This window comes from Scyliorhinus canicula, chromosome 8 (assembly GCF_902713615.1).
Source record: "Scyliorhinus canicula chromosome 8, sScyCan1.1, whole genome shotgun sequence".
Lineage (NCBI taxonomy): Eukaryota > Metazoa > Chordata > Chondrichthyes > Carcharhiniformes > Scyliorhinidae > Scyliorhinus > Scyliorhinus canicula.
This window is the reverse complement of record NC_052153.1, coordinates 47,465,459-47,491,265: the sequence shown is the minus strand read 5'-3', so window position 1 is coordinate 47,491,265 and position 25,807 is coordinate 47,465,459. Positions and strand designations below refer to the sequence as shown.

The 25,807-nt window shown below is 51.1% G+C and overlaps 1 protein-coding gene across 1 annotated transcript in view; it reads right to left on the bottom strand.

Moving 5' to 3' along the window:
- Nucleotides 1-741: 741 nt before the first annotated feature.
- Nucleotides 742-25,807, bottom strand: part of LOC119969983 (trypsin inhibitor ClTI-1-like) — a 33,143-nt gene continuing 8,077 nt past the window's right edge. The window contains exons 2-4 of the mRNA XM_038803952.1: nucleotides 8,833-8,861; nucleotides 8,621-8,733; nucleotides 742-932 (exon numbers count right to left, since the gene is read on the bottom strand). Coding sequence (XP_038659880.1) covers nucleotides 887-932; nucleotides 8,621-8,733; nucleotides 8,833-8,861 — 188 coding nt within the window. The 3' untranslated portion in view covers nucleotides 742-886. The remainder of the gene's footprint in view (nucleotides 933-8,620; nucleotides 8,734-8,832; nucleotides 8,862-25,807) is intronic.

Sequence of the window (25,807 nt, the reverse complement as noted above, 5' to 3'; positions counted from 1 at the left end):
GGGGGACTCCGCCTCTGGCTCCGCCCCCAGGAAACGGTATATAAGACAGGCTCACTCAGGCCACATGTGATGAGCACACCTCTCGGCTACTGTACAGTTCTCAGATGATTAAAGCCTTTGAATCATCTATCTTCTCTCCTGTGTCGTGATTGAGGGTATCTCAGTGAGTTACTGCAGTGCATCTTGTAGATGGTACACACAGCTGCAACCATACATTGGTGGTAGAGAGTGTGCATGTTTGTGGAAGGGGTGCCAATCAAGTGGGGTGCTTTTCCCAGGATGGTGTCGAGCTTCTTGAGTGTTGTTGGAGCTGCACTCATCCAGGTAAATGGACAGTATATCATTCCAATCTGTACTTGTGCCTTGTAGGTGGCGGGCAGGCTTTGGGAGGTCAGGAGGTGTGTTTATCACCATAGGATTCCTAGCCTCTGACCTGCTCTTGCTCCAAGTCCTTCTGCCTCTTTTAAGCCGTCAAATTTCCCGAGAACCAATAGTTAAATTAAAAGGACTGTTAGAATCAAAGCACAATATAATACTTATATGGATAACCCACTTCCCACAAGCATAATATTCCCACTCCTTGTCCTAGATCCGTTAAAACTGAAATGGGGCAAGTCTAAGGCAGATTTGGTTCATTTTCCACATTTCTTGTGAGTTAACCTGTGACAAGGTTCCACCCCGCCTGCTTTTGGGAGTTAAGATTCAGTGCTACAGTTTGGGAATCTATTTTTTCAAACAGAATGCAGAACGCAACAAGTTTATTCAGAAATTGACAATGTGCAAATGATTCATTTTATGCTGCAAAGTGAATGATTCTGAATTGCAATGGGTCAGAAAGATCATGTCGGTTCAATGTTCAGCTGAGATTCTTTGGAGATCCTTGTGTTCAACATTTTTCAAACTTCTGAATGTTGATCATACTGTTGGTAGTCCTGAAATGCAAAAAACATCTGTTATACTGGAATCGACCTGGCCGAGAGTGACAATGTGATCGAGGGCAAAGGGAGGCAACAGAGGCCTGTTGGGAGGGAGAGTCAAGATCAACCTCTCATAGACAGGCAAACGTATCTTGGACAACACAGAGCAGCACAATAAAGGGGCACGACTGATTCACAAACAAAACGTTTCTAATGCGCTGAGACTTTCCACAGGTTTGTCTTTTGACCTTTGACTCAGAAGCACAAATCCAACTACCGACGCTCCTAAGGTTTTTGACAACATTTTTCAATAATAATTCCAGTCATGAATTATGAATTCTATGGGATATTTTACATCTGCCCGATGAGATGGCAGACAGACCTTTGAAAGTCTTGGCTGAAAGGCAACAGGCAAAATCTTCCCTCCGTTGGAAATCATTTGAAATGCATGGAAATTTCCAGGCCTGGGACATTGCTGCCGTTTGCCAACTGCATGGTGTCGCGATCTGACGGGAGGTGAATCATTAACAAGACCCAACCACCTTCTCTGCCCTTACGGATGGCGAGTTGGGAAGCCTAGCGAGGGCGGCTTCCGTGGAACAGCACGCCGTTTCCCCAGGCAACCCACCGCGGGGAAATTCAAGAACAAGGCAATTTTGGGGGGTGTCCGGTTGGGGGTTTAAGATTCTTTGCTGGCCCTTTGCCTCCAAAGCTGCTTCGAAAGTGCTACGAAGATTCCATCCAAGATCTCCGACTGTCTGGCACTCCCTCAGGGAAGGGTCAGCAGCGCCTCTGGAGAGGCATTTCAACCACAACATTTTGAGTGACTGCTGCCCGTCATGTACAAATTCTGTGTTACAGTTAATGCTCTATGTTCATTATTATTAATTATTGTGTATTGCGGGAGTATTGAAAGGGGAAGGTAAGGGTTAATAACAATATATAAGTAAAATTGTATTATTGGGACTCAAGATGCAGCTGCAAGACTATGTGGGAACTGAGTCCCGGTGGGAGTCTTGTGACAAAGATACAAGATGCGACTTTATCCATTGTAACTCTGTGCTGAAGGTCATAGCTATGGTGTAAACGTGATGGTATAATCACTGTATACGTGTATGAATATTGATTGGGTAACTGTATTGAAGTATCAAATCATGTTCATTTATGATTTCTATATGCAAATGCACTATTATCTGTGTAACAGTATAAGAATGATGTATTGTAGTTGATCGAGAAGCTTATATTCCATCGTGTATGGGCATAGCTACCCTGCAAATGCTTGAATAATACCAGCAAACAAAGAAACTTGAGTCTCGTCTGGGCCCTGCAGGAATTGGAAGGTACTGATTCCCTCCATTTCAACTACAAAATCTGCAGGGTTGATATTTTGCAAATAAGTTCATAAGATATAGGAGCTGAAGAGGCCATTCGGCACACCGAGTCTGCACCGCCATTCTATCGTGGCTGACATGTTCCTTATCTTCTACCTACAATGCTACAGACCAAGAGCTGGATTGCAAAATCAGCCAGAGCAACTCCTCCCCAGAACACATGACCTAGGAGCTGGAGTCGGCAATTTAGCCTCCCGAGCCTAACTCCCTCAGTGTGATCATGGCTGGCCCCATCCTGGCCTCAACTCCACTGTCCTGTCTGTTCTCCATAACCCTTCAACCCATTACCAATTAAAAATCTGTCTAACTCCTCCTTAAATTTACTCACTATCCCTCCATCCACCGCACTCTGGGGTAGCGAATTCCACAGATTCACAACCCTTTGGGAGAAGTAGTTTCCCCTCAAATCTGTGTTAAATTTGCTACCTCTTATTCTAAGATTATGACCACTCATTTTGAATGTCCCACAAGAGGAAGCATCAGCTCCACATCTACTTTATCCATACCTTTTAGCATCTTGTATACCTTAATTTTATCTCCCCTCATTCTGCTAAACTCTAGAGAGTAGAGGCCTAAACTGTTCAATCTCTCCTCATACGACAAACCCCTCATCTCTGGAATCAATGTAGTGAACCTCCTCTGAGCTGCCTCCAACACCACTACATCTTTCCTCAAAAAAGGGAACCAAAACTGTGCACAATACTCCAGGTGCGGTCTTACTTATGCCTTGTACAGTTGCAACAACACTTCCTTAACTTTATACTCAATTCCTTTTGCTATAAATGCCAACATTCCATTTGCTTTCCTTATTATCTGCTGCACATACATGCTCATTTTCTGTGACTCATGCACCAGGACACCCAGATCCCTCTGCATCGGAGCACCCCGAAGTCTCTCCCCATTTAGATAATAAGTTGCCTTTCCATTTTTTTGACCAAAATTCATGACCTCACACTTTTCCATGTTAAACTCCATCTGCCACATGTTGGCCCACTCTCCAAGCCTATCTATATCCATTTGTAAGGTTCTTATTTCTTCATTGCAACTCACTGCCCCACCTATTTTTATGTAATCTACAAATTTGGCTATAGAACTTTCTATCCCTGTATCCAAGCATTTATATAGATTGTAAATAGCTGGGGCCCAAGGATCAAACCCTGTGGCACTCCACTACTTACAACTTGCCATCCAGAAAAAGACCCATTTATCCTGACTCTCTGTCTCCTGTCTGTCAGCCAGTCTTCTATCCAAGCTAACAAGTTACCCATAATCCCATGTGATCTCACCTTGTGAATTAACCTTCTGTGCGGCACCTTATCAAATGCCTTCTGGAAGTCCAGATATATTACATCTACAGGATCCCCATTATACACTTTTCTTGTTACATATTTGAAGAACATAAGCAAATTAGTCAAACATGATTTGCCCTTCATAAAACCATGCTGACTGTGATCGAAAGCACTTTGGCATTCCAAATATCCTGGACATTACATCCTTGATAGTTGATTCTAACAATTTTCCAGCAACAGATGTTAAACTAACTTGTCTGTAATTTCCCACATTCTGCCTCCCTCCCATTTTAAATAAGGGCTTTGCGTTAGCATTTTTCCAATCTACTGGGACCTTTCCCGTGTCCGTGCAATTTTGGAATATTATAACCAATGGATCCACCGTCTCTGCTGCCACTTCCTTTAACACCCGAGGATGTGGCCATCATACCCTGGGGACTGGTCTGCCCTCAATCCCAAGAGTCTGTTGAATACCGTTTCCCTATTTGCGCCGTTAGCTCATTAAGTTTGTTACAAATGCACCTTGCATTTAGATACAAAGCATTTAAATTTGTTTTAATGTGAGATTTCCCTTGGGTGGCATGGTGGCTCAGTGGTTAGCACTGCTGCCTACGGCGCTGAGGACCCGGATTCGATCCTGGCCCCGGGTCACTGCCGTGTGGAGTTTGCACATTCTCCCCGTGTCTGTGTGGGTTTCACCCCCACAACCCAAAGATGTGCAGGTCAGATGGATTGACCACGCTAAATTGCACCTTAATTGGAAAAAAAAACAATTGGGTACTCAAAATTTTTTTTTTTTTAAATGTTAAATTTCCCCACTTTTCTATAATTCCTTGGTGCATAAAGACATTCACCTGTTCTGTCTCTCACCTTGCTGGGACTAGTGGTAACCATCTACCATATTGCTAACCTGCACTCTTACCTCCTCCTTTAAATTGGGCTTTCTAGTTTTCCCTACAACTGAACCGTTTAGTTTAAAGCTCTATCTACAGCCCTAGTTACGCGATTCGCTTGGACTCTGGTCCCAACATGGTTCAGATGAAGACCGTCCCTTCGGAACAGGTCCTCCCTGCCCCAGTATTGGTGCCAATGTCCCATGGATTCAAATCCATTTCTCCCACACCAATCTTTGAGCCACGCATTTACCTCCTTAACCTTATTGACCCTATGCCAATTAGCTCGTGGCTCAGGTAGCAATCCAGAGATTACTACCTTTTCAGTTCTGCTTTTTAATTTAGCTCCTCGCTGTTCATACCTGCTTAGAAGAACCTCTGTCCTTGTTCTACCTATGTCATTGGTACCAATGTGGACCACAACAACTGGATCTTTACCCTCCCACTCCAAATTCCTCTGCAGCCCAGATGAGATATCCTGGGCGGGATTCTCTCAGCCCGGGGCCGGGCCGGAGAATCCCCGCGACTGGCGCGAATCGTGCCATGCCGCCCCGACAGCGCAGAGCAGGTATTCGGCCCGGGATGGACCGAGCGGCCGTCATAAAAACGCCGAGTCCTTCCGGCGCCATCCAAACCTGCTCTCAGCCGGCGGGAACTCGCCGTGGAAGGGGCAGGGGGCGGCCTGTTGGGTGGAGGAGGGGAGGTCCGACCCTGGGGGAGGGCCTCCATTGTGGCCTGGCCCGCAATCGGGGCCCACCGATCGGCGGGCCAGCCTCTCTGGCTGGCTCCCTCCTTTCCTCCGCGCCTGCCCCTGTAGTCCTGCGCCATGTTGCGTTGGGGCAGGCACTTTGAGGTAAGCCAATGTGCATGCGCGCGTTGGCGTCAGTGCTACTGTGCATGCGAGGATCCCGCAGCGCCCAGTTCACACAGGGATCAGCAGCTAGAGCAGCGTGAACCGCTCCAGTGCCGTGCTAGCCCCCTGTAGGGGTCAGAATATCTGATCAGGAGGCTGTCGGCGTTTCTGACAGCGTCAACACTTAGCCTCAGGCTCACAGAATCCTGCCCCCTGAACATGGGCGCCAGATAGGCAACACAACCATTAGAATTCTCGATCATCATGGGACCATCTCGAGAACAGTGTCAATGCCTCTGACTATATTATCCCCGATTCCGACTACAATTCTTCCCCCCCCCCCCACTTGAATGGCTCCCTGAACGGTGCTGTGCTCAGTTTGCTCATCCTCCCTGCAGTCTCCCTTCCCGTCCACACAGGGAGCAAGAATCTCAAACCTGTTGGACAGGGATAAAGGCTGAGGCTCCTGCAACCCTAGTGATTCTGAGGGGTGTGACTGCCTCCTGGAACACAGTGTCCAGGTTCCTCTCCCCCTCCCGGATGTGTGGCAGTATCCGAAGCTCAGACTCCAGCTCATCAACTCTGAGCCAGAGTTGCACAAGCAACTACAGACACGCTCACTGGGAACCGCAATAGGCTCCACCATCTCCCACGTCATGCAGAAACAACACATCACCTGACTCTCCATCTCTATTTTATTTAATTAGCTTTTGATTGAATTTTTAAACCCTAATTATTTACTTCATAAACGTTCGCTTACAATCTCTCCCTATTACCTCTGTGTCAAAGTGATTTATAAACTGTAATAAAGTGGGTTTTCAAATTTTTTTATTTTTTTTTTAAATTTTAGAGTACCCAATAATTTTTTCCAATTAAGGGGCAATTTAGTGCAGCCAATCCACCTACTCTGCACATTTTTGGGTTGTGGGGGCGAAACCCACGCAAACACGGGGAGAATGTGCAAACTCCACACGGACAGTGACCCAGAGCCGGGATCGAACCTGGGACCTCAGCGCCGTGAGGCAGCTGTGCTAACCACTAGGCCACCGTGCTGCCCGGGGGGTTTTTCAAATTTGATACACTTTCCCTATTAGCCAATCATATCACTGCCTTCCTGGGCCATCCTTTCTTTTTTTCCGCAGTTGAAACTCTGTCAGTTTCAGTGAGAGTGAGAGTGCGAGTGAGAGAGAGAGAGAGAGAGCACCTCCTTACCTTCCCGAGTTGCAATCTGTTTAATTACCGGTCAGCTGTTCCCCTCTCCGCTGCAATGTCTGGAACTCCTCTCTCCGACTCTGCTCCCTGCAGACTTACCAATCACTTCTCTCCCAAGTAGTCTCAGCTGCCAGTTTCACCTTCTCCCAGTTCCACCTAACTCCAAAATGTACTCTCACTCAGTCAAAACAGCACTCCCAGCGCAGACACTTAGCATTTGTACAGACTACGGTCTGATCAAGTTAATCATCCACTACCTGAAAGGCTAGGAAGACGTGAGTTTCCTTGTGTCATTTACAAGGACGAAATTATATCAACAAGGATGTTGTGCTTTGAAGCATTACCAGGTGGGGTTGCAGAGAAAGCGGGCCACCTTGCTGTGTTCCTGACCCAATGTGGTATCCAAATGGAGTGTCCTTATGTACCCACAATGTGCTATTTCCTCTCTAACTCTATCACTCCAGCACAGCTTCTACTTAAATTGGATATTAACACATTGTGTGACATTCTCATATCGAGCTAATCAAGTCTGGCGAGGAAGGAATAAAAGTGTGCTGGGCCTTTGGGGGTTAACTGGTACAAGTCAGGGGAGACAGACTGTGAGCAGAAGTTCAATTCCACTTTGATTTCAGTCTTAGGTGTGTCACTTCCATAAGGAAGTTAATACACCACCAACCTCCAACCCAGGATACTGGGACACTACACATCACAGCATCACAGAAGCACCTTCAGCACATGGACTACAGCAGCTGAAGAAGAAGGCTCACTACCACCTTCTCAAGGGCAACTGGGCTTAGCGAATAAATATTGGCCTTAACAGCAACGTCCATATCCCAAGAATGATTTTCTTTGAAATACTCTAATGCAGAGTTACATACCTTTTTGTAGCCAGTAGGGAACATAGAACATAGAACATACAGTGCAGAAGGAGGCCATTTGGCCCATCGAGTCTGCACCGACCCACATTAAGCCCTCACTTCATCCCCACCCCCGTAACCCAATAACCCCTCCTAACCTTTCTTGGTCACTAAGGGCAATTTATCATGGCCAATCCACCTAACTTGCACGTCTTTGGACTGTGGGAGGAAACTGGAGCACCCAGAAGAAACCCACGCACATACAGGGAGAATAGTGGTTAGCACAATTGCTTCACAGCTCCAGGGTCCCAGGTTCGATTCCCGGCTTGGGTCACTGTCTGTGTGGAGTCTGCACCTTCTCCCCGTGTGTGCCTGGGTTCCTCCGGGTGCTCCGGTTTCCTCCCACAGTCCAAAGATGTGCAGGTTAGGTGGATTGGCCATGCTAAATTTCCCTTAGTGTCCAAAATTTCCCTTAGTGTTGGGTGGGGTTACTGGGTTATGGGGATAGGGTGGAAGTGTGGGCTTGGGTAGGGTGCTCTTTCCAAGAAGCGGTGCAGACTTGATGGGCCGAATGGCCTCCTTCTGCACTGTAAATTCTATGAAATCTATGAGAACATACAGATTCCGCACAGACAGTGACCCAGCAGGGAATCGAACCTGGGGCCCTGGCGCTGTGAAGCCACAGTGCTATCCACTCGTGCTACCGGGCTGCCGGGTGAGATGGGTGGGGAAGCCCAGCACTGTTTCACAAGAATGTGCCTGGTCCTGCTGCGACGCTTTGGGCTCGTTCCAGTTTACTGGCAAATACATGAGAGGGCTCCAAGACTTCATAGATAGTATTACACTGTGCTCTGTGCTCACAATGAGAAGATGTCCCTTGACAGTGATATAAACTTCAGGGGGCCCAAAGTACTTTGCAGCTAATGGGGAACTTCTAACCTGTAGCCATTATTATAACGTAGGGAACAATGGCGGCTAATTTTTGCACAGCAATGTCTCACAAACAGGAATGAAATAAAGGGTCAAATGATCTGTTTTAGATGTTTGTTTAGCAAAATAGTCTGCCATCATAATGCAGTCTCCAAGACCCTGGCTGAATTTTTGATGGGTTCAATGAGCTGCCAGGATTCATATCGTGTGAAGCATTCCTGTCCCAATCTATACTTTGTCCAGCCAGATTACACTGACAAATCCAGGCCCATTTGTACCTGATTTTGAGGCAGAGGGAGCATTCATTGTGATATGTCACCCCATCAGTTCCACATACTGGTTCATATTTGCTGGGGCATTTCAGATTTGTCTGGGTCCTCCCGCAGAGCGGCTAGAACAAAGAAGAGAATGACTTGCAGAGGTTCGTAACTCCAGAATTATACATACCAAAGCATTGCTGAAATCGAAAGGGGAAATGTTTTTAATTTACCTGGACAGAATTTTCAGTCATGTCTGCAGCTGCAGGTGTAAGGAGAAAAATAAATCAGTTCATTGATCCAGTGGATTGTTGCTGATTAAATCAAATAAATATATCTTGAGGGGAGAGAGAGAGGAAAAATAGAAAGTAAGAGCACAACACCTTTCCTGACATCAGGGCACCCGAACTACCATCAGATATCACCATGCCATCAGAGTACTTTGGAAGCATTCCCTATCACATAGAAGACAGAGGGTGGTGGTAGATGGAAAATTTTCAGACTGGAGACCAGTTACCAGCAGTGTACCACAGGGATCAGTGCTGGGTCCTCTGCTATTTGTGATTTTTATCAATGACTTGGAGGAGGGGGCTGAAGGGTGGGCCAGTAAATTTGCTGATGACACCAAGATTGGTGGAGTAGTGGATGAGATGAGGGCTGTTGTAGGCTGCAAAGGGACATTGATAGGATGCAGAGCTGGACCAAAAAATGGCAGAAGGAGTTTAACCCTGATAAGTGCGAGGTGATTCATTTTGGTAGAAAAAATTTGAATGCAGATTACAGGGTCAACGGCAGGGTTCTGAGGAATGTAGAGGAACAGAGAGATCTTGGGGTTCATGTCCACAGATCTCTGAAGGTTGCCACTCAAGTGGATAGAGCCGTGAAGAAGGCTTATAGTGTGTTAGTGTTTATTAACAGGGGGCTTGAGTTTAAGAGCCGCGGGGTTATGCTGCAACTATACATGACCCTGGTGAGACCACATTTGGAGTATTGTATGCAGTTCTGGTCACCTCATTATAGGAAGGATGTGGAAGCATTGGAAAGGGTGCAAAGGAGATTTACCAGGATGCAGCCTGGTTTGCAGGATAGGTCTTATGAGGAAAGGTTGAGGGAGCTAGGGCTTTTCTCTTTGGAGCGGAGGAGGATGAGAGGTGACTTAATAGAGGTTTATAAGATGATGAGGGGGATAGATAGAGTGGACGTTCAGAGACTATTTCCTCGGGTGGATGTAGCTGTTACAAGGGGGCATAACTATAAGATTCAGAGTGGGAGATATAGAAGGGATATCCGAGGTAGGTTCTTTACTCAGACAGTGGTTAGGGTGTGGAATGAACTTCCTGCTCTGATAGTGGAGTTGGACACTTTAGGAACTTTCAGACGGTTATTGGATAGGCACATGGAGCACACCAGAATGACAGGGAGTGGGATAGCTTAATCCTGGTTTCGGACAATGCTCGGCACAACATCGAGGGCCGAAGGGCCTGTTCTGTGCTGTACTGTTCTATGTTCTATGTATGTTAATATTGGAATGCTGGAAACACGAGAGTCAATTTACACACAGCATTGTCTCAAAAGACAGCAAAATGACCAGATGTTGGTTTGATTGATAATCTTTGAAGGATTTCCATGAAATGTTTTATGTTCACGAGAGAAGGCAGTTAAACATCACAACACCTCTAACAGTGCAGTGCTGCCTCAGTATTACAGTGAAATGTAAATCAAGGTTATGAGCTTATGTTTCTGTAATGGGGTTTGAGTTTATGGCCTTTAGTGTCATTGGGAAGAAACCGATCACTCAGCCAAGTTACCTCAAACACAAATGTAGCTGACGGCAGAAATCAGCTGTATTAATCTCGAGATCCTGGGCACATTTGCCAGAACCCGCTGTTATGTCTTTGTGTACATTTATTAGGTTGAGTTGACCGTTCTGTTTTATGCGTGACAAGAATCACATATAAATGAGGTGTAAATCAAAGCACCCTTGGTAAAAGGCCATGGAACCCGTGGCACCTGAGTGTTTGGCCCTTACCAGAACTGTATTGGTCTATCTATTGAGCCTGGCTCCTGAGCTCATGATAACCCACCCAGGCTAAAGGGATTTATACATGAATCTTCACCAATTAACCCTGGTTGAAAACAGGATGTAAGATTACTCAAGTATTTGAGGCACAGCAAGAATCAAAGTCCCTTTTATTATTTCATTTTGATTTCTTTAAATTAATTTTTCTTTAACTGAACCTCACTGGGGTCCATTTTATCGGTTATTTTCAATAGATTTCTGTGATGCCAAAGATTGAAAAGCTTCTTTGGACATCAGTTCATCAACATGTCATTGGAGTGCATGACTGATATCGAGGTAGCTTAAAACATTCATTTCCACCCTTTACAAATAATGATGAGTTGTGAACTTCCCAAGGCTTCAATTATTTACACTGATTTTTTTACCACAAGGGGTAAATTAATGAGGCTGGGAAGACGTTTAGACATAAATGACATAATAATAATCTTTCTTAGTGTCCCAAGTAGGCTTACATTGGGCAGCACAGTAGCATTGTGGATAGCACAACCGCTTCACAGCTCCAGGGTCCCAGGTTCCATTCCTGGCTTGGGTCACAGTCTGTGTGGAGTCTGCACATCCTCCCCGTGTATGCGTGGGTTTCTTCCGGGTGCTCCGGTTTCCTCCCACAGTCCAAAGATGTGCAGGTTAGGTGGATTGGCCATGATAAATTGCCCTTAGTGCCCAAAATTGCCCTTAGTGTTGGGTGGGGTTACTGGGTTATGGGGATAGGGTGGAGGTGTTAACCTTGGGTGGGGTGCTCTTTCCAAGAGCCGGTGCGGACTCCTTCTGCACTGTAAATTCTATGAACACTGCAATGAAGTTACTGTGAAAAGCCCCTAGTTGACACCTTCCGGCGCCTGTTCTGGTACACAGTGGGAGAATTCTGGGTCGGGATTCTCCGACCCCCCGCCGTATGGGAGAATCCCCAGGGGGCGGCGAGAATCCTGCCCCGCCGCTGGCTGCCGTATTCTCCGGCGCCGGTTTTCGGGCGGCGGCGTAGATCACGCCATGCCGATCAGAGGCCATTGGCAGCGGCTCACCCGGCAATTCTGCGTGTCCCGATGGGCCGAACGGCCGTCAGTTTCTGGCCAGTCCCGCCGGCGTGGATTGGACATGGTCCCACACGGTGGGACCTGGCAGGTAAGTTGGCTGGTACGGTCCTCGGGGGGGGACGCAGGGGGATCCGACCCCGGGAGGGGCCCCCACGGTGGCTTGGCCCGTGATCGGGGCCCACCGATCTGCAGGCGGGCTTGTGCCATGGGGGCACTTCTTTCTTCCACGCCGGCCCCTGTCGGGCTTCGCAATGGCCGGCACAGAGATGACACCACTCTGCGCATGCGCCAGAATACGACGGCCGGTCTGCGCATGCGCCGAACCACGCTGGCGGTTTTGTGCATGCACTAACTCGCGCAGTCCCTTCTGCGCCAGCTGACACAGCTCCAACCCCTCCGGCGCCGGCCTAGTCCCCGAAAGTGTGGAGAAGTCCGCAACTTCCAGTTGGCCCAATGCCGGAGTGGTTCGCGCCGTTTTTTACGCCGGCGTCGGGCCACCTCGCTGATCGGGAGAATCCTGCCGCAAAATGTCCAATTCACCTAACAAGCACATAGAATATAGAACATACAGTGCAGGAGGCCATTTGGCCCATCGAGACTGCACCGACCCACTTAAGCCCTCACTTCCACCCTATCCCTGTAACCCAACAACCCCTAACCTTTTTGGTCACTAAGGGTAATTTATCATGGCCAATCTACCTAACCTGCACGTCTTTGGACTGTGGGAGAAAACTGGAGCACCCGGAGGAAACCCACACAGACACGGGGACTACATGCAGACTCCGCACAGTCAGTGACCCAAGCCGGGAATTGAACGTGCGGCCCTGCTGCTGTGAAGCAACAATGCTAATCACTGTGCTACCGTGGTAATGGGATCGAATTTCAGGTTTTCTCTTCCAAATTATATCCAAAGAAGGTTCACTCCGCGGCAGTCTACTCGTTCCTGCTTGAGTAAAGATGTGGAGGCATTAGAGAGAGTGCAGAAAAGATTAACAGGAATTGCCCAGGGATGAGGAACTCCAGTTACACAAATAGATTGGAGCAGTTGGGAGTGGTTTCCTTGGAGGAAAGAGGGTGAAAAGAGGTAATCAAAATTATGACTGGGTTTATGACTCCCCCTCGTATGGTCTTTTTCCTTTTTTGTTGCTTTTCTTTTTTTTTCTGCTGTGGTGGGTATCTTTTGTCGAGTTCTCTGGGTGTGCTGGAGCCTTCATTGTAACATAAGGGTGGCCGGTCAGTAATAGGGATTAAAGATGTTGGTTGGGGGCTTTCGTTTCATTTATGTCTATGGTTTTTATGTCTGTTTCGGATGGGTGATGTATGGGTACTGGGTTATTGCGGTGTTATTTTATTAATGCTCGGAAAGGGACGGGGGTTAACACTTTTCTGTGCACAAGGCTGGAACTGTATTACACCTGGAGCAGCTTCGCGGTGCTGTTTGATGTTTCCATCTTGTTTGATCTTTCCCATTTAAAGTGAGATTGCTCCAGTGGGTTGGAGTGGGGGATGGTGTGCTGGGGAGTGGGGAGATGAAGTCGGGGAAACAATGGGAGCGAGACAAGTGGGCGCCGGAGGGATGAGTCACCGGGCTAGCAGATTGGCTAGTCAAGGGAGTCAGGTGGGGAGGGGGGGGGGGGGAAATACAGCCAGTAGATGGCAGGGGTGGGGTTATCGGGGGATGTTGCTGGGGGGGGAAGGGGTGGGAGTTATTCTGCTGACGTGGGGGGGGGGGATCTGAAGTAGGTAATGGAGAGGAGGTCGGGGGTGGAGGCGGCCAAGAGGCGAGCCAAGAATGGCGCGACGCATGGACCGGGGCGGGCCCAAGAAAGGTTATGGCTGACCGGCGTGGGAGGGGGGGCGGTGTGCCCCCCAACCAGGCTGACCACCTGGAATGTCAGGGGACTAAATGGGCCAGTCAAAAGGGCATGTGTGTTCGCGCATTTGCGGGCTCTGAAGGCGGACGTAATTATGTTGCAGGAGACACATCTGAAAGTGTCTGACCAGACTAGGGTAAGGAAGGGCTGGATTAGCCAGGTCTTCCACTCGGACTTGGAGTCTAATTCCAGGGGGATAGCAATTATGATCAATAAGCGGGTTGAATTTGAGGCGGAGGGCGTAGTCGCAGACGGCGGGGGCAGATTCCTTATGGTAAGGGGCAAGCTGGAGGGGAGGAGAGTGGTGCTGGTGAACATTATATGCTCTGAACTGGGATGACGTTGACTTTATCAAAAGAGTGCTGGGGTAGATCCCAGATCTAGACTCACGTAAGTTGATAATGGGGAGGGACCTTTGTGGTATTGTGTGAAGCAAATAATGGCATGATGGGAAAACTAGTCAAGTCTTCTTGGTACAATTGAATTTAAACTGACTTCGCATAACCTAAGGCCCAGATACAAACAGCCGAGGTCAACTTGACCCGAGAACTGGCTGACTCTAAAACTCAGATAAGACGCGTTCGTCATGAGACCAGAGGAGTCTAAATATATACGATAAGCTAAAAAACTGTCTCTTCCTGTACTTAAACAAATTTGTCCATCGCTTAAAACAAAGACAAGATAATGACATGAGACCCGAGTCCTCTAAAGGTCAGCAAGGTGACGCCATTGTAACGATTATTACTTATGTTTTACTTTCGATCAAATTCCTGACCAAGCTGTATTCATGTTATCTTGATCCTATAATGTATAAAAATCGCCTTATTCTTCTGTAATATCGCAGACTTGGGACGGACTCAGCAGTTTGTAATTGACTGCTTTCCGACTTCAAGTCTCAGCCATACTGCTAGCAGCCAGTTCTAATTCGTAAATAAAGTTCAGTTTTGCTTACCTAATGAATGCTGTTTGAATTTCTCTATCACAGTCAAGAAGCGGGGAAAATATTGAATACGACACCTTAATACGGTCCTTGACCCAGGGCTGGATCAATCATGTCCCAGAACGGGTAGACTCCCAGCAATGGCAAGGGAGCTGAAAGGGTTCATGGAGCAAATGAGGGCAGTGGACTCATGGAGAGCCAGACAGCCGCCGGGAAGGGGCTACTCGTTCTACTCGCATGTTCATAAAGTATATTCTAGGTTTGGTGAACCACTGTGTACACCTTTGTTAGGTGATGTAAGGTAGGACCTGTACTACAGGTTCGCCGGTGGCCCCTGCCGGCTGGCTCCGCCCACTAGGAGCTGTATAAATATGCGTGTCCTCCATTGATCTGCCATTTCGCCAGCTGCAGCAGGAGGCCACGCATCTGATTGCAATAAAGCCACAGTTGTACCCAACCTTAGTCTTTGTGCAATTGATCGTGCATCAATATATTGCAGTCAGATTTTCAACAAGATGGATATCCGAATCAAACCAGATCGCCTGCAGCTGGATCCGCACTCGCCCGACGCCAGAAAGGACTTTAATCACTGGCTAGCTTGTTTCGAGGCTTACATCAACGCTGCGACCCCCACACCGATGGAGGCTCAGAAGATACAGGTCTTGTATTCCAGGTTGAGCTCAGGTGTGTTCCCGTTGATCCAGGACGTCCCAAATTACGCGGAAGCCATGGCACTCCTAAAAGAGAACTACGTGCAGAAAGCGAACACGATCTTCGCCAGGCACGTACTCGCCACTCGCTCTCAACTCCTGGTGAGTCTATCGAAGACTTCTGGCGGGCCCTAATCCCACTCGTCCGGGACTGTGACTGTCAGGCTGTTACGGCCACCGAACATTCTAATCTCTTCATGCGCGATGAGTTCGTAACGGGGATTGGGTTGGACCCCATCCGACAACGACTGCTGGAAGGGGCCACGCTCGACCTAGCAGAGACAAAAACTTTAGTCCTCTCCATGATGGTCGCATCCCGTAATGCTCAGGCCTCCCCGCCTCGCCACGCGGCTCACCCGTCCTATCCCTCCTGGACCCTGCAAATGACCCCCCCAGCTGGGGCCCTGCCTAGCCAATACGCCTGCGCCACATGCCAATCCGCGCACCCCGGGGGTCCCCGTTGCTACTTCTGCGGCCAACAGAACCACCCCGGCCAATGCTGCCCGGCCCGCGCCACCACTTGCAAGTTTTGTAGCAAAAAGGGCCACTTCACGTAAACAGAGCTCTCTCCTTCTTTACCCCTTAATGAGAGTTGTTCCCACAACTCATTAACAAAACTGCCTATAAAAGATAATCAAGTATTATAATAAATTCCCTTTTTTGTAGTCTGCACAAAAGCTCCATTTGCTGAAAGATTGTATTTTACTATGTATTTAAATGATTGATCGATACTAGTCAGCAGTGAGCACGGGGTTCAGCTGCAAACTTTTTTACCAGTAGTTGTGCATTGATTAGAACATTTTTGTACGGTTTCAGTTTCTGGCTTCATATCTGTGTGTATGCAATATGTTCTTATACAGATTTGTAGAACTGTCAGGAGAGCTGTGAGAAATAAAAACAAATGTGGAACTAAAAAAAAAAAAAAAAAAAAAAAAAAAAAAAAGAAAAAAAAAGGGGCAGCAGGGTAGCATGGTGGTTAGCATAAATGCTTCACAGCTCCAGGGTCCCAGGTTCGATTCCCGGCTAGGTCACTGTCTGTGTGGAGTCTGCACGTCCTCCCCCTGTGTGTATGGGTTTTCTCCGGGTGCTCCGGTTTCCTCCCACAGTCCAAAGATGTGCGGGTTAGGTGGATTGGCCATGCTAAATTGCCCTTAGTGTCCTAATGAAAGTAAGGTTAAGGGGAGGGGGGGGTTGTTGGGTTACGGGTATAGGGTGGATACGTGGGTTTGAGTAGGGTGATCATGGCTCGGCACAACATTGAGGGCCGAAGGGCCTGTTCTGTGCTGTACTGTTCTATGTTCTATGTTCTATGTTCACAGCAGTGTGCCAGGTCCGCGTAGTCGCCGCTATCGCCCCCTCCCCCCTGCCAAACGCACAAAGGCCGCCACCATCTTCTCCTCCCGGGGCCACGTGCAGCCATTGGGTGCCGCCATCTTGTCCTGCCCCCGCAATGTGGGTGCCGCCATCTTGTCCCAATGTGCGTCCCATGGACGCCGCCGTTTTGTTCCCCACAGGACCTCCGGACGCCACCATCTTATCTTCCCCACGGGGCAGGAACATCAACGACATCCCATGACCTGGGCCGCCGACGCTCTCCATCCGAAACCTCTGACGACCACCCGCAGCTCGCCTCGATGACGCTGGACCAGTCTCGTCCACACAACCTGCCCACCGCTTCGACAATGGTGAAAATCACCGGCCACGTGACCTCTTGCCTGCTGGACTCCGGGAGCACCGAAAGCTTCATACACCCGGATACGGTAAGGCGCTGCTCCCTCGTGGTCCACCCCACCAATGAAAGGATCTCCCTGGCCTCCGGATCCCACTCTGTCCCGATCCAAGGATTCTGTACGGTCACTCTCACAGTCCAGGGTGTAGAATTCAGTGGTTTCCGCCAGCACCAAACATCGTCGCCACTGCCATGTCGCTCCCAGCGACAGCCCCTGGAGAGCCCAAGTGGTAGAGTCTTTCTGCAATTGATCTTGCATCACTAGGATTGATTTTTTAATCTTGAGCAGGGACTGTGTAGGGGAGGTAAAGAATACGGAATACTCGGCAATCACTATCTCGGACCATGCCCCGCACTGGGTGGACCTGCAGGTCGGGGGGGGGGTGCGGGATGAACTACCAATGCCGCAATGGAGGTTAGACGTAGGATTGTTGTCGGAGGAGGGGATATGTGAGAGACTGCGGAAGTGTACGCAAAATTACCTGCAGGTGAACAATACGGAGGAGGTTTCAGCAGCGACCCTGTGGGAGGCGCTGAAGGCGGTAGTGAGGGGGGAGCTGATCTCAATTCAGGCTCACAGGGTCAGGGCGGACAGAGCAGAAATGGACAGATTGGTTAGGGAGATTTACCGGATAGACGAGGAGCATGTGGGGTCCCCGGAGGAGGACCTACTCAGGGAGAGACGGAGATTACAGGCGGAACTGGGGTTGCTATCCACGAGTAGGGCCGTGGAACAACTTAGCAAGGCGAGGGGAGTGGTGTATGAGCATCGGGAGAAGGCCAGTAGATTGCTAGCGCAGCAACTCAGGAAGAGGGAGGCAGCCAGGGAAATAAGTAGAGTGGTTGATGGGGAGGGGAGCAGAGTGGAGGACCCGGCAGGACTGAATAAGGTATTTTGGAACTTTTATAGTAAGCTCTACACTTCAGAACCCCCGGAGGAGCAGGAGGAAATGAAAAGGTTCCTGGACGGACTAACCTTCCCAAACGTAGGTGGGGGGCGAGTGGAAGAGCTGGGGGCCCCGATTAGAGCGGAGGAGGCCATACAGTCGGGGAAAGCCCCGGGGCCGGATGGATACCCAGTAGAGTTTTACAAGAAGTTCTCGGAGATAGTGGGACCCGTCCTGACTATGGTTTTTAATGAGGCAAGGGACAAAGGGACCCTGCCGCCGACGATGTCACAAGCCACCATCTCGCTGATATTGAAGCGGGACAAGGACCCGGAATCCTGCGGGTCATACAGGCCAATCTCCCTGATTAATGTGGATGCCAAGCTCCTGGCCAAGGTCCTGGCGATTAGAATTGAGGACTGCGTACCGGGGGTGATTGGGGACGATCAGACAGGGTTTGTGAAAGGCAGGCAGCTGACAGCTAACTTGAGAAGATTGCTTAATGTGATCATGATGCCCCCAATGGGCAAGGAGGTGGAGGTAGTGGTTGCAATGGACGCTGAGAAGGCCTTCAACAGGGTGGAGTGGGGCTATCTGTGGGAGGGGCTTGGACAGTTTGGGTTCGGGGAGGGACTGGTTAATTGGGTCAGACTATTGTACCAGGCCCCAAAAGCCAACGTTAGGACGAACAGGATAATGTCAGATTGTTTCAGACTGCATTGCGGGATCAGACAGGGATGGCCACTCTCCCCGTTGCTGTTCGTGCTGGCCATAGAGCCATTGGCGATTGCGTTGAGAGCTGCGAAGGGGTGGAAGGGAATGACTGGGGGGGTGGGGGGGGGGGGGGGGGGGAACACAGGGTCTCTCTCTATGTGGACGACCTGCTCCTGTACGTGTCGGACCCACTGGCCGGGATGGAAAATATACTGGAAACATTGAGGAAGTTTGACCGGTTTTCAGGGTGTTAATTAAATATGGCCAAGAGTGAGATGTTTGTAGTGCAGGCAAGGGGCCAGGAGAATAGGCTGAAGGAGCTGCCATTTAGGCTGGTTGGGGAAAGATTCCGGTACTTGGGGTTACAGGTGGCACGAGACTGGGGCAGGTTGTACAAGTTAAATTTGACCAGGGTGGTAGAACAAATGAAGAGGGAGTTACGGAGATGGGCTGCACTCCCGCTGTCACTGGCGGGGAGGGTGCAGACTGTAAAAATGACAATCCTCCCTAGATTCCTGTTCATCTTCCAGTGCCTCCCGATCTTTATCCCACGGTCTTCCTTCAAAAGGACTGGCAAAATCATCATGAGCTTTGTCTGGGCGGGAAACTCCCCGCGGGTGAAGAAGGCGATGCTTGAAAGGAGCCGCAGCGAGGGAGGACTTGCATTGCCGAGTCTGATTAACTACTACTGTACTGGGCGGCTAACATAACCATGATAAGGAAATGGACAGTGGGTACGGGGTCTATCTGGGAGTGGGTAGAGGTGGCTTCGTGCAGGGGCACCAGTTTGGCAGCCCTGGTCACGGCTCCCCTACCGCTGTCACCGGCCAGGTACTCCACCAGCCCGGTAGTGGGGGCGGCCCTGCGGATATGGGGCCAGTGGAGGAGGCATGTAGGGGAGGTGGGTGCGTCTGTCTGGGCTCCAATATGTGATAACCATCGATTTGCCCCCGGGAACATGGATGGAGGGTTTCGAACATGGCGGCGGCCGGGGGTGAGGAGGGTGGGCGATATGTTCCTGGAGGGGAGCTTTGCGAGTCTGAGGGGTTTGGAGGGGAAATTTGGGCTGGTATGGGGAAATTACTTTAGGTACTTACAGATGCGAGACTTTGTACGCAGACAGGTCCCATCCTTCCCATGCCTCCCGCCAATAGGGATCCAGGACAGAATAGTCTCTAGAGGAGAAGGAGGAGAGGGTAGAGTCTCGGATATTTACAAGGTGCTCATGAAGGGGGAAGAGTCCCAGACGGAGGAACTGAAACCCAAATGGGAGGAGGAGCTTGGCGGGGAGATGGAGGACGGGCTGTGGGCGGAAGCCCTGAGTAGGGTAAACGCAACCGCAACATGTGCCAGGCTCGGCCTGATTCAATTTAAGGTTGTTCACCGGGCCCACATGACGGTAGCTCGGATGAGCAAATTTTTTGGGGTAGAGGACAAGTGCGCTAGATGGGAGGACCAGCGAACCACGTTCACATGTTTTGGGCATGTCCTAAGCTTAGGGGGTACTGGGAAGGATTTGCGGTGGTCATGTCCCGGGTGCTGAAAACAAGGGTGGTGATGAGTCCAGGGGTGGCAATGTTCGGCGTTTCAGAAGACCCGGGAGTCCAGGGGGAGAAAGAGGCCGCTGTTCTGGCCTTTGCTTCCCTAATAGCCAGGCGACGAATACTGCTGGCATGGAGGGACTCAAAACCCCCGAAGACCGAACTATGGCTTTCGGACATGTCAAGTTTTCTGGATATGGAAAAAATTAAGTTCACCTTGAGGGGATCTGTACTGGGGTTTGCCCGAAGGTGACAACCATTCATCGACTTCTTCGCGGGAGAGTGAGCGTCAGCGGGGGGGGGAATACAGTAGGAGGGATAAATAGGCGGGTAGTGTCTATGGGAGAGGAGCAGGCATGTGCAGTATGGTTTGATTGAAGTATTGGTTTTCCGTTGATGTTTTCACATTTCTGTTATCTGTTACTGTTTACAATGCCAAAAAATACCTCAATAAAATTGTTTGTTAAAAGAAAAAGAGGGAATTGCTTTCTGAAGGGAAAGAATGTGTGGGGTCACGGTGAGAAGGCAACAGAGTGGCACTAGGTTTCTCCCAAGGAGAGCTGGCACAGACATGATGGACAGAATGGCCTCTTTCTGAATTATGATTGTGATTTAGCCCCATCTCTTGGTGTTGATGATATATGATCTCATTCCCAACCTGTATTTTGTGAACCTGTTCGAGGATTTTCTACAAATAGCTTAAACTACAAATCACTAAATTTCACCCATTTCTTTTCTGATCCCTTCTCCCTCGTTGATGCCGTAACTTCAATGAAGAGAGAGCGTCGGAACATTTTTGCTTTCATTTTGAGTCCATCTCCACTCCTGCAGTATGTTTGAAAGTTCCTGAGCAAAACAGATTGTATAAGGATTGTTCAATAACATGAAATAAAAATTGTCCTTGTCACTTAAGGTCAGGGGCCATGGGGTAGTCATGTGAATGGAAAGTAAGGTTTTTAAATTTCAGCAGAGCTCTGACAGAGACAGAGGGAGGCTTATGGAGAATGCAGGGAGTGGTGTTTTGGCAAAATTAGAAGGGGGTTTACAAAAGAAATACCTGCATCCGTATCACGGGCGCAATTCTCCGCCCCCCACGCCGGGTGGGAGAATAGCGGGAGGGCCTCCCGACATTTTTCATGCTCTCCCGCTATTCTCCCACCCCCCCACGCCCGACCCACGCCACAAATCGCCTCTTGCCGTTTTTCACGGCGAACGGCGATTCTCCGAGGCCGATGGGCCGAGCGGCCGGCCATTCACGACCGTTTCACAACGGCGGCAAACATACCTGGTCGCTGCCGTCGTGAAACGGGTGCCAGATGCCCGTTTGGGGCATCTAGAGGCCCGATTGGCACGGGAGCATCACGACTGTGCTCGGGAGGGGCCAGCGTCCAAAACAGAAGCACTCTTTCCCCTCCTCCGCCTGGCAAGGTCAAGCCGCCACGTCTTGCCGGGCGGCTGAGGACAAAGACGCCAACTGCGCATGCGCGGGTTGGCGTTGTCCAACCTGCGCATGCGCGGCTGATGTCATCGGCCGCGTCAGCCGCCGTGCACTTGACGTGCGGCCTTGACGACCGTCGTCAAGGCCGCGCAGCCGTGACGCACGGAGCCGCGCTCCTAGCCCCGCCCGGGGGGGAGAATCGGCCCCGGAAGTGGGCGTGAAGGCTGCCGTGGGTCACGGCCTGTCCCACGGTGCGGAGAATCTCGCCCCACAACTTTTACAATGTCAGCATTGGTGGCATAATGGTAATGATGTTAGACTGGTGATCACTGACTAATGCTCCCCCCCCCCCCTCCCCCCCCCGCTGGCCGAATCGCTGCTTGCCGTTTTTCACGGCGGCCGATGGGCCGAGCGGCCGGCCATTCACGACCGTTTCACAACGGCGGCAAACACAGCTGGTCGCTGCCGTCGTGAAACGGGCGGCAGAAGTCCGTTTGGGGCTTCTAGGCGTCCGATTGGGGCAAGAGCACCACCACTGTGCTCGGGAGGGGATAGGCCTGTACATGCGCGGCTGACATCATATAGGCGCCGGCCGCGTGTCATTCTCGGCGCGCTGCCTTCACGGCAGCGTCAAGGCCGCGCTGGCGAGAAATCCGGAGCCCCGCTCCTAGCCCCGCCGGTGGGGGTGAATCGGGTGCCGGGAGCAGGCTCCGAGGCCATCGTGAAAGACGGCCCCTTTCACGATGGCTTCCGCGATTCTCCGCGGGAGCAGAGAATCGCGCCACTGGGGCACAATTCAACGAAAGTGTGGTAGCGAGCAGGAACTGCCGTGAGCTTCCCGGTACTTGGCCAGGCGAGACCATCACCACAATCCAACGTTAATTGGTCCACTTAAGGAAGCCCCACGGATCAAGGATCGCCAGCCAATTCACCGGCACCGCATTCGCCAGCCCCCCACTAACAAGGAAGAGCAGAACATAAACTGCTCTTGCACAGCCAACCCCACTCAGCTCACAGCCATGGAGCCGAGATGACCGGCCCCATGATTTGGGGATGCAGACCTGGGAAGGTTCCTAGAGGCGGTTGAGGCCAGGAGGGATGTCCTGTTCCCCTGAAAGTCCCAGAGGGTGAACCACAGGGCAGTCAATGCTTCCTGGAAGGAAGTGGCAGGGGCCATCAGCTTGGGCAGTATCACCAGGAGTGACACTAAGTGCCACAAGAAGATACACCTAGAGGCAGGGGTGGAGCACGGAAAGCTAAGCACGTCGTGGATCATTGAGGTGGCACTGGGGGGGAGGGGGAAGAGGAGCACGCAGGGTGTGGGGTGGGCAGTGTGAGTTGGGGAGGGGGTGGGGTTTTGACGGGGTGGTGATGAGAGTAGGGCGGCACCATCATGAGAGTGGGCAGTGGTGATGTGAGATACACTAAAAAAACCTTCACGACCACCAGTATGACACCTCTGGCACTTTCTTATGCAATATGGGATGACCATCAAACCCTTGCCTATCTCCCTAGGCATGGGGGACCTACCCCTCCCTACACTGGCACACCGTGTGCAGGTGATGGGCGTGAGCGATCACTCAGCAGACAGGCAGGGATCAGACTATGGCATAGATTGAGGAGCACCAGCGCTCAGCTCTCTGCGGGTTATCATCACCACCCCCACCCCTGCCCTCGACAGTGACCCGCTAACAATGTGCCAGCACCCTGGAGTGATCCACCACAGACACTGGGAGGGTCGGAAATAGTGGGGAAGGGAGAGGGGAGGGGAGGTTTGGGGGGAAGGGTAGTGATGATGGACTAGGCCATGTCCTATGAGAAGCAGACTTGGATGAGGGCCTCCCTGGTAGGGTGCCACCGGAGCAGTTCAGACATTGGAACCATATCCTGAGGAGTCCGATGCACTGCTTAATGAGAATCTGAGTGGCCACTTGGGCCTCATTCTACCAGGTCTCAGCTTCGGCCTCCAGGCTCCGTAGTGGCATCATTAGCCAGGTCCTAAGCGGGTACCCTTTATTCCCCAACAACCAGCTGTCCACCCTGGGGTGCTTCTCGAAGAGGCCGGGGATGACCAGCTGCCCCAGGATGTAGCTGTTGTGCACACTCCCTGGGAAGCGTGCGTGATCTTAAGATGCTGGTCACACACGGGCTGAATATTCAAGGAGTGGAATCCCTTCCTGTTAATGGAGGGCACTCCCAGATGGCCCAGTTAGTGTAGCTGGGCATCCCGGCGATGGTACAGAATCACGCTGCCCGGACTTTTGTTGGGCGTGTTCCAGGTCAAAGTGTATATAATTTTCTGCCCTTACAAACAGGGTGTCCGTGATCTGTCAGATGCACATGTGGGCTGCAGCCTAAGGGATGCCACACAGGTCCCCAGCCTGGAATGATCCTGAGGCATAAATGTTCAGGGATGCGGTGATCTTGACATCCACTGGGAGCGGGTGTCTTCCTTTTCCACATGGTGCCAAGTCCATGAGGACATGGCACAGGTGCCGCACCATCTGCCTGTTGAGGCAGAGCCTCCTGTGGCACACGCTGTCCGTCATTTGCTCAAAGATCAGCGAAGCTGGTGCACCCTGGGCAGCCGCAGGCCTCCCCCTGTGGGTCTCACCCTGGCCTGATGGACGGCTGGGTCCTCTGGGTGTGGGGTGGGCCCTGCCTTGAGCCTTTGCCGACGCTGCTACCACCATCTCTGGCGCCTGGCTGCCCAGCACCATGAGGACTAGTTCCACCATGTCAAAAATACTGTCCATTCGGGTTCCGGTTGCGGCTATGACCAGCTAAGTCGCACGTTTGGCTGCTCCTGTGAGGAAGGTGTTTTCGGGCCGATTGGAGGGCCCCTAACGGCGCTGGAACGGCAACTCCCGGTGGGGGAAGGTTCCCAGAGGAGAACCCTGAAGAATTTATGGTCGTTACCCGAAATGGGGCAGGAAAAAAAGCGGCAGCAGCTCCCCGAAAAAAGCGGGGGAAGAAATCCAAAATGGCGGCCGGCGGCGCACCCGAGGACTGGAGGAAATGGGCGGAGGAGCAGCAGGCCGTTCTCCTGCGCTTCTTCACGGAGCTGAAAGTGGAGCTGCTGGAGTCGATGAACGCGACGACCACCAGGCTGATGGGGGCACAGGCGACCCAAGAGGCGTCAATTCGGGAGCTGCAGCAGGATATGGCTGTGAGGGAGGAGGAGGCCACGGTCCTCGTGGGAAAGGTGGAGGTGCACGAGGCACTCCACCTGAGATGGCAAAACCGACTGGAGGAGATGGATACCCGCATGAGGCGGAAAAACCTGAGGATCCTGGGCCTGGCAGAAGGGCTGGAGGGGTCGGACCTCCCGAGGTATGTGGCAGAAATGCTGGGCTCACTGATGGGGGCAGGGGCCATCCCTTTGCCCCTGGAGTTGGAGGAGGCCTACAGAATAATGGCCAGGAAGCCAAGAGCAAACGAACCCCCGAGGGCGGTGCTGGTTCGGTTCCAGCGATTCAGTGACCGGGAGAGGGTGCTGAGGTGGGCCAAGAGAGAGAGCAGCAGCAAATGGGAGAACTCGACGGTGAGGATCTTTCAGGACTGGAGTGCGGAGGTGGCAAAGCGGCGGGCCCGGTTCAACCGGACGAAGGCGGTGCTGCATGCCAAGAGAATCAGATTCGGGATGCTGCAGCCAGCGCGCTTGTGGGTGACCTATAAGGACCAGCACCACTATTTCGAGTCCCCGGAGGAGGCGTGGGCCTTTGTCCAGGAAGAAAAGCTGGACTCGAACTAGAACCAGGGGATACTTGGCGGTCGTTGCCGCTCTGGTACTTTAAGCTGGACACGTGGCTTTCTTTTGGTTGGTTTTTCACTTGGCCGTATTTTTGGACCCTTTTTTTTTTTCTCTCTACCAGTTTTTTCTCTCTTTTTCTGTTATTTATATTGTTATGTTGGGGGGGGGCGGGGTGGGGGGGGAGTGCCGGGGGTATGTGTTTCTTGTGGGGTTTTTGGTTGTTTTGTATTTATCGGGGTGAGATCGGGGACGGGGGTGGAACTGAAGATGGAGGGGCGGGGAGGGGCAGGGCGAAAGCGCGGGCTTTCCTCTGGTTTCCCGCGCACGGGGCAGAGGAGGGAGGGGGGTGAGAGTAAGGGGCGTGGGCAGCAATGGCTCCCTTTCCCGCGCTGGAGCGGGGTCAAGGAGGGGTGGTAAGGGGGGGGGCGTCCCCCATGCCGGGAGGAGTCGGAGTGTGGCAGGGGCAGCCGGGTCAGCGTAAACCAGCTGACTTACGGAAGTACTATGGAG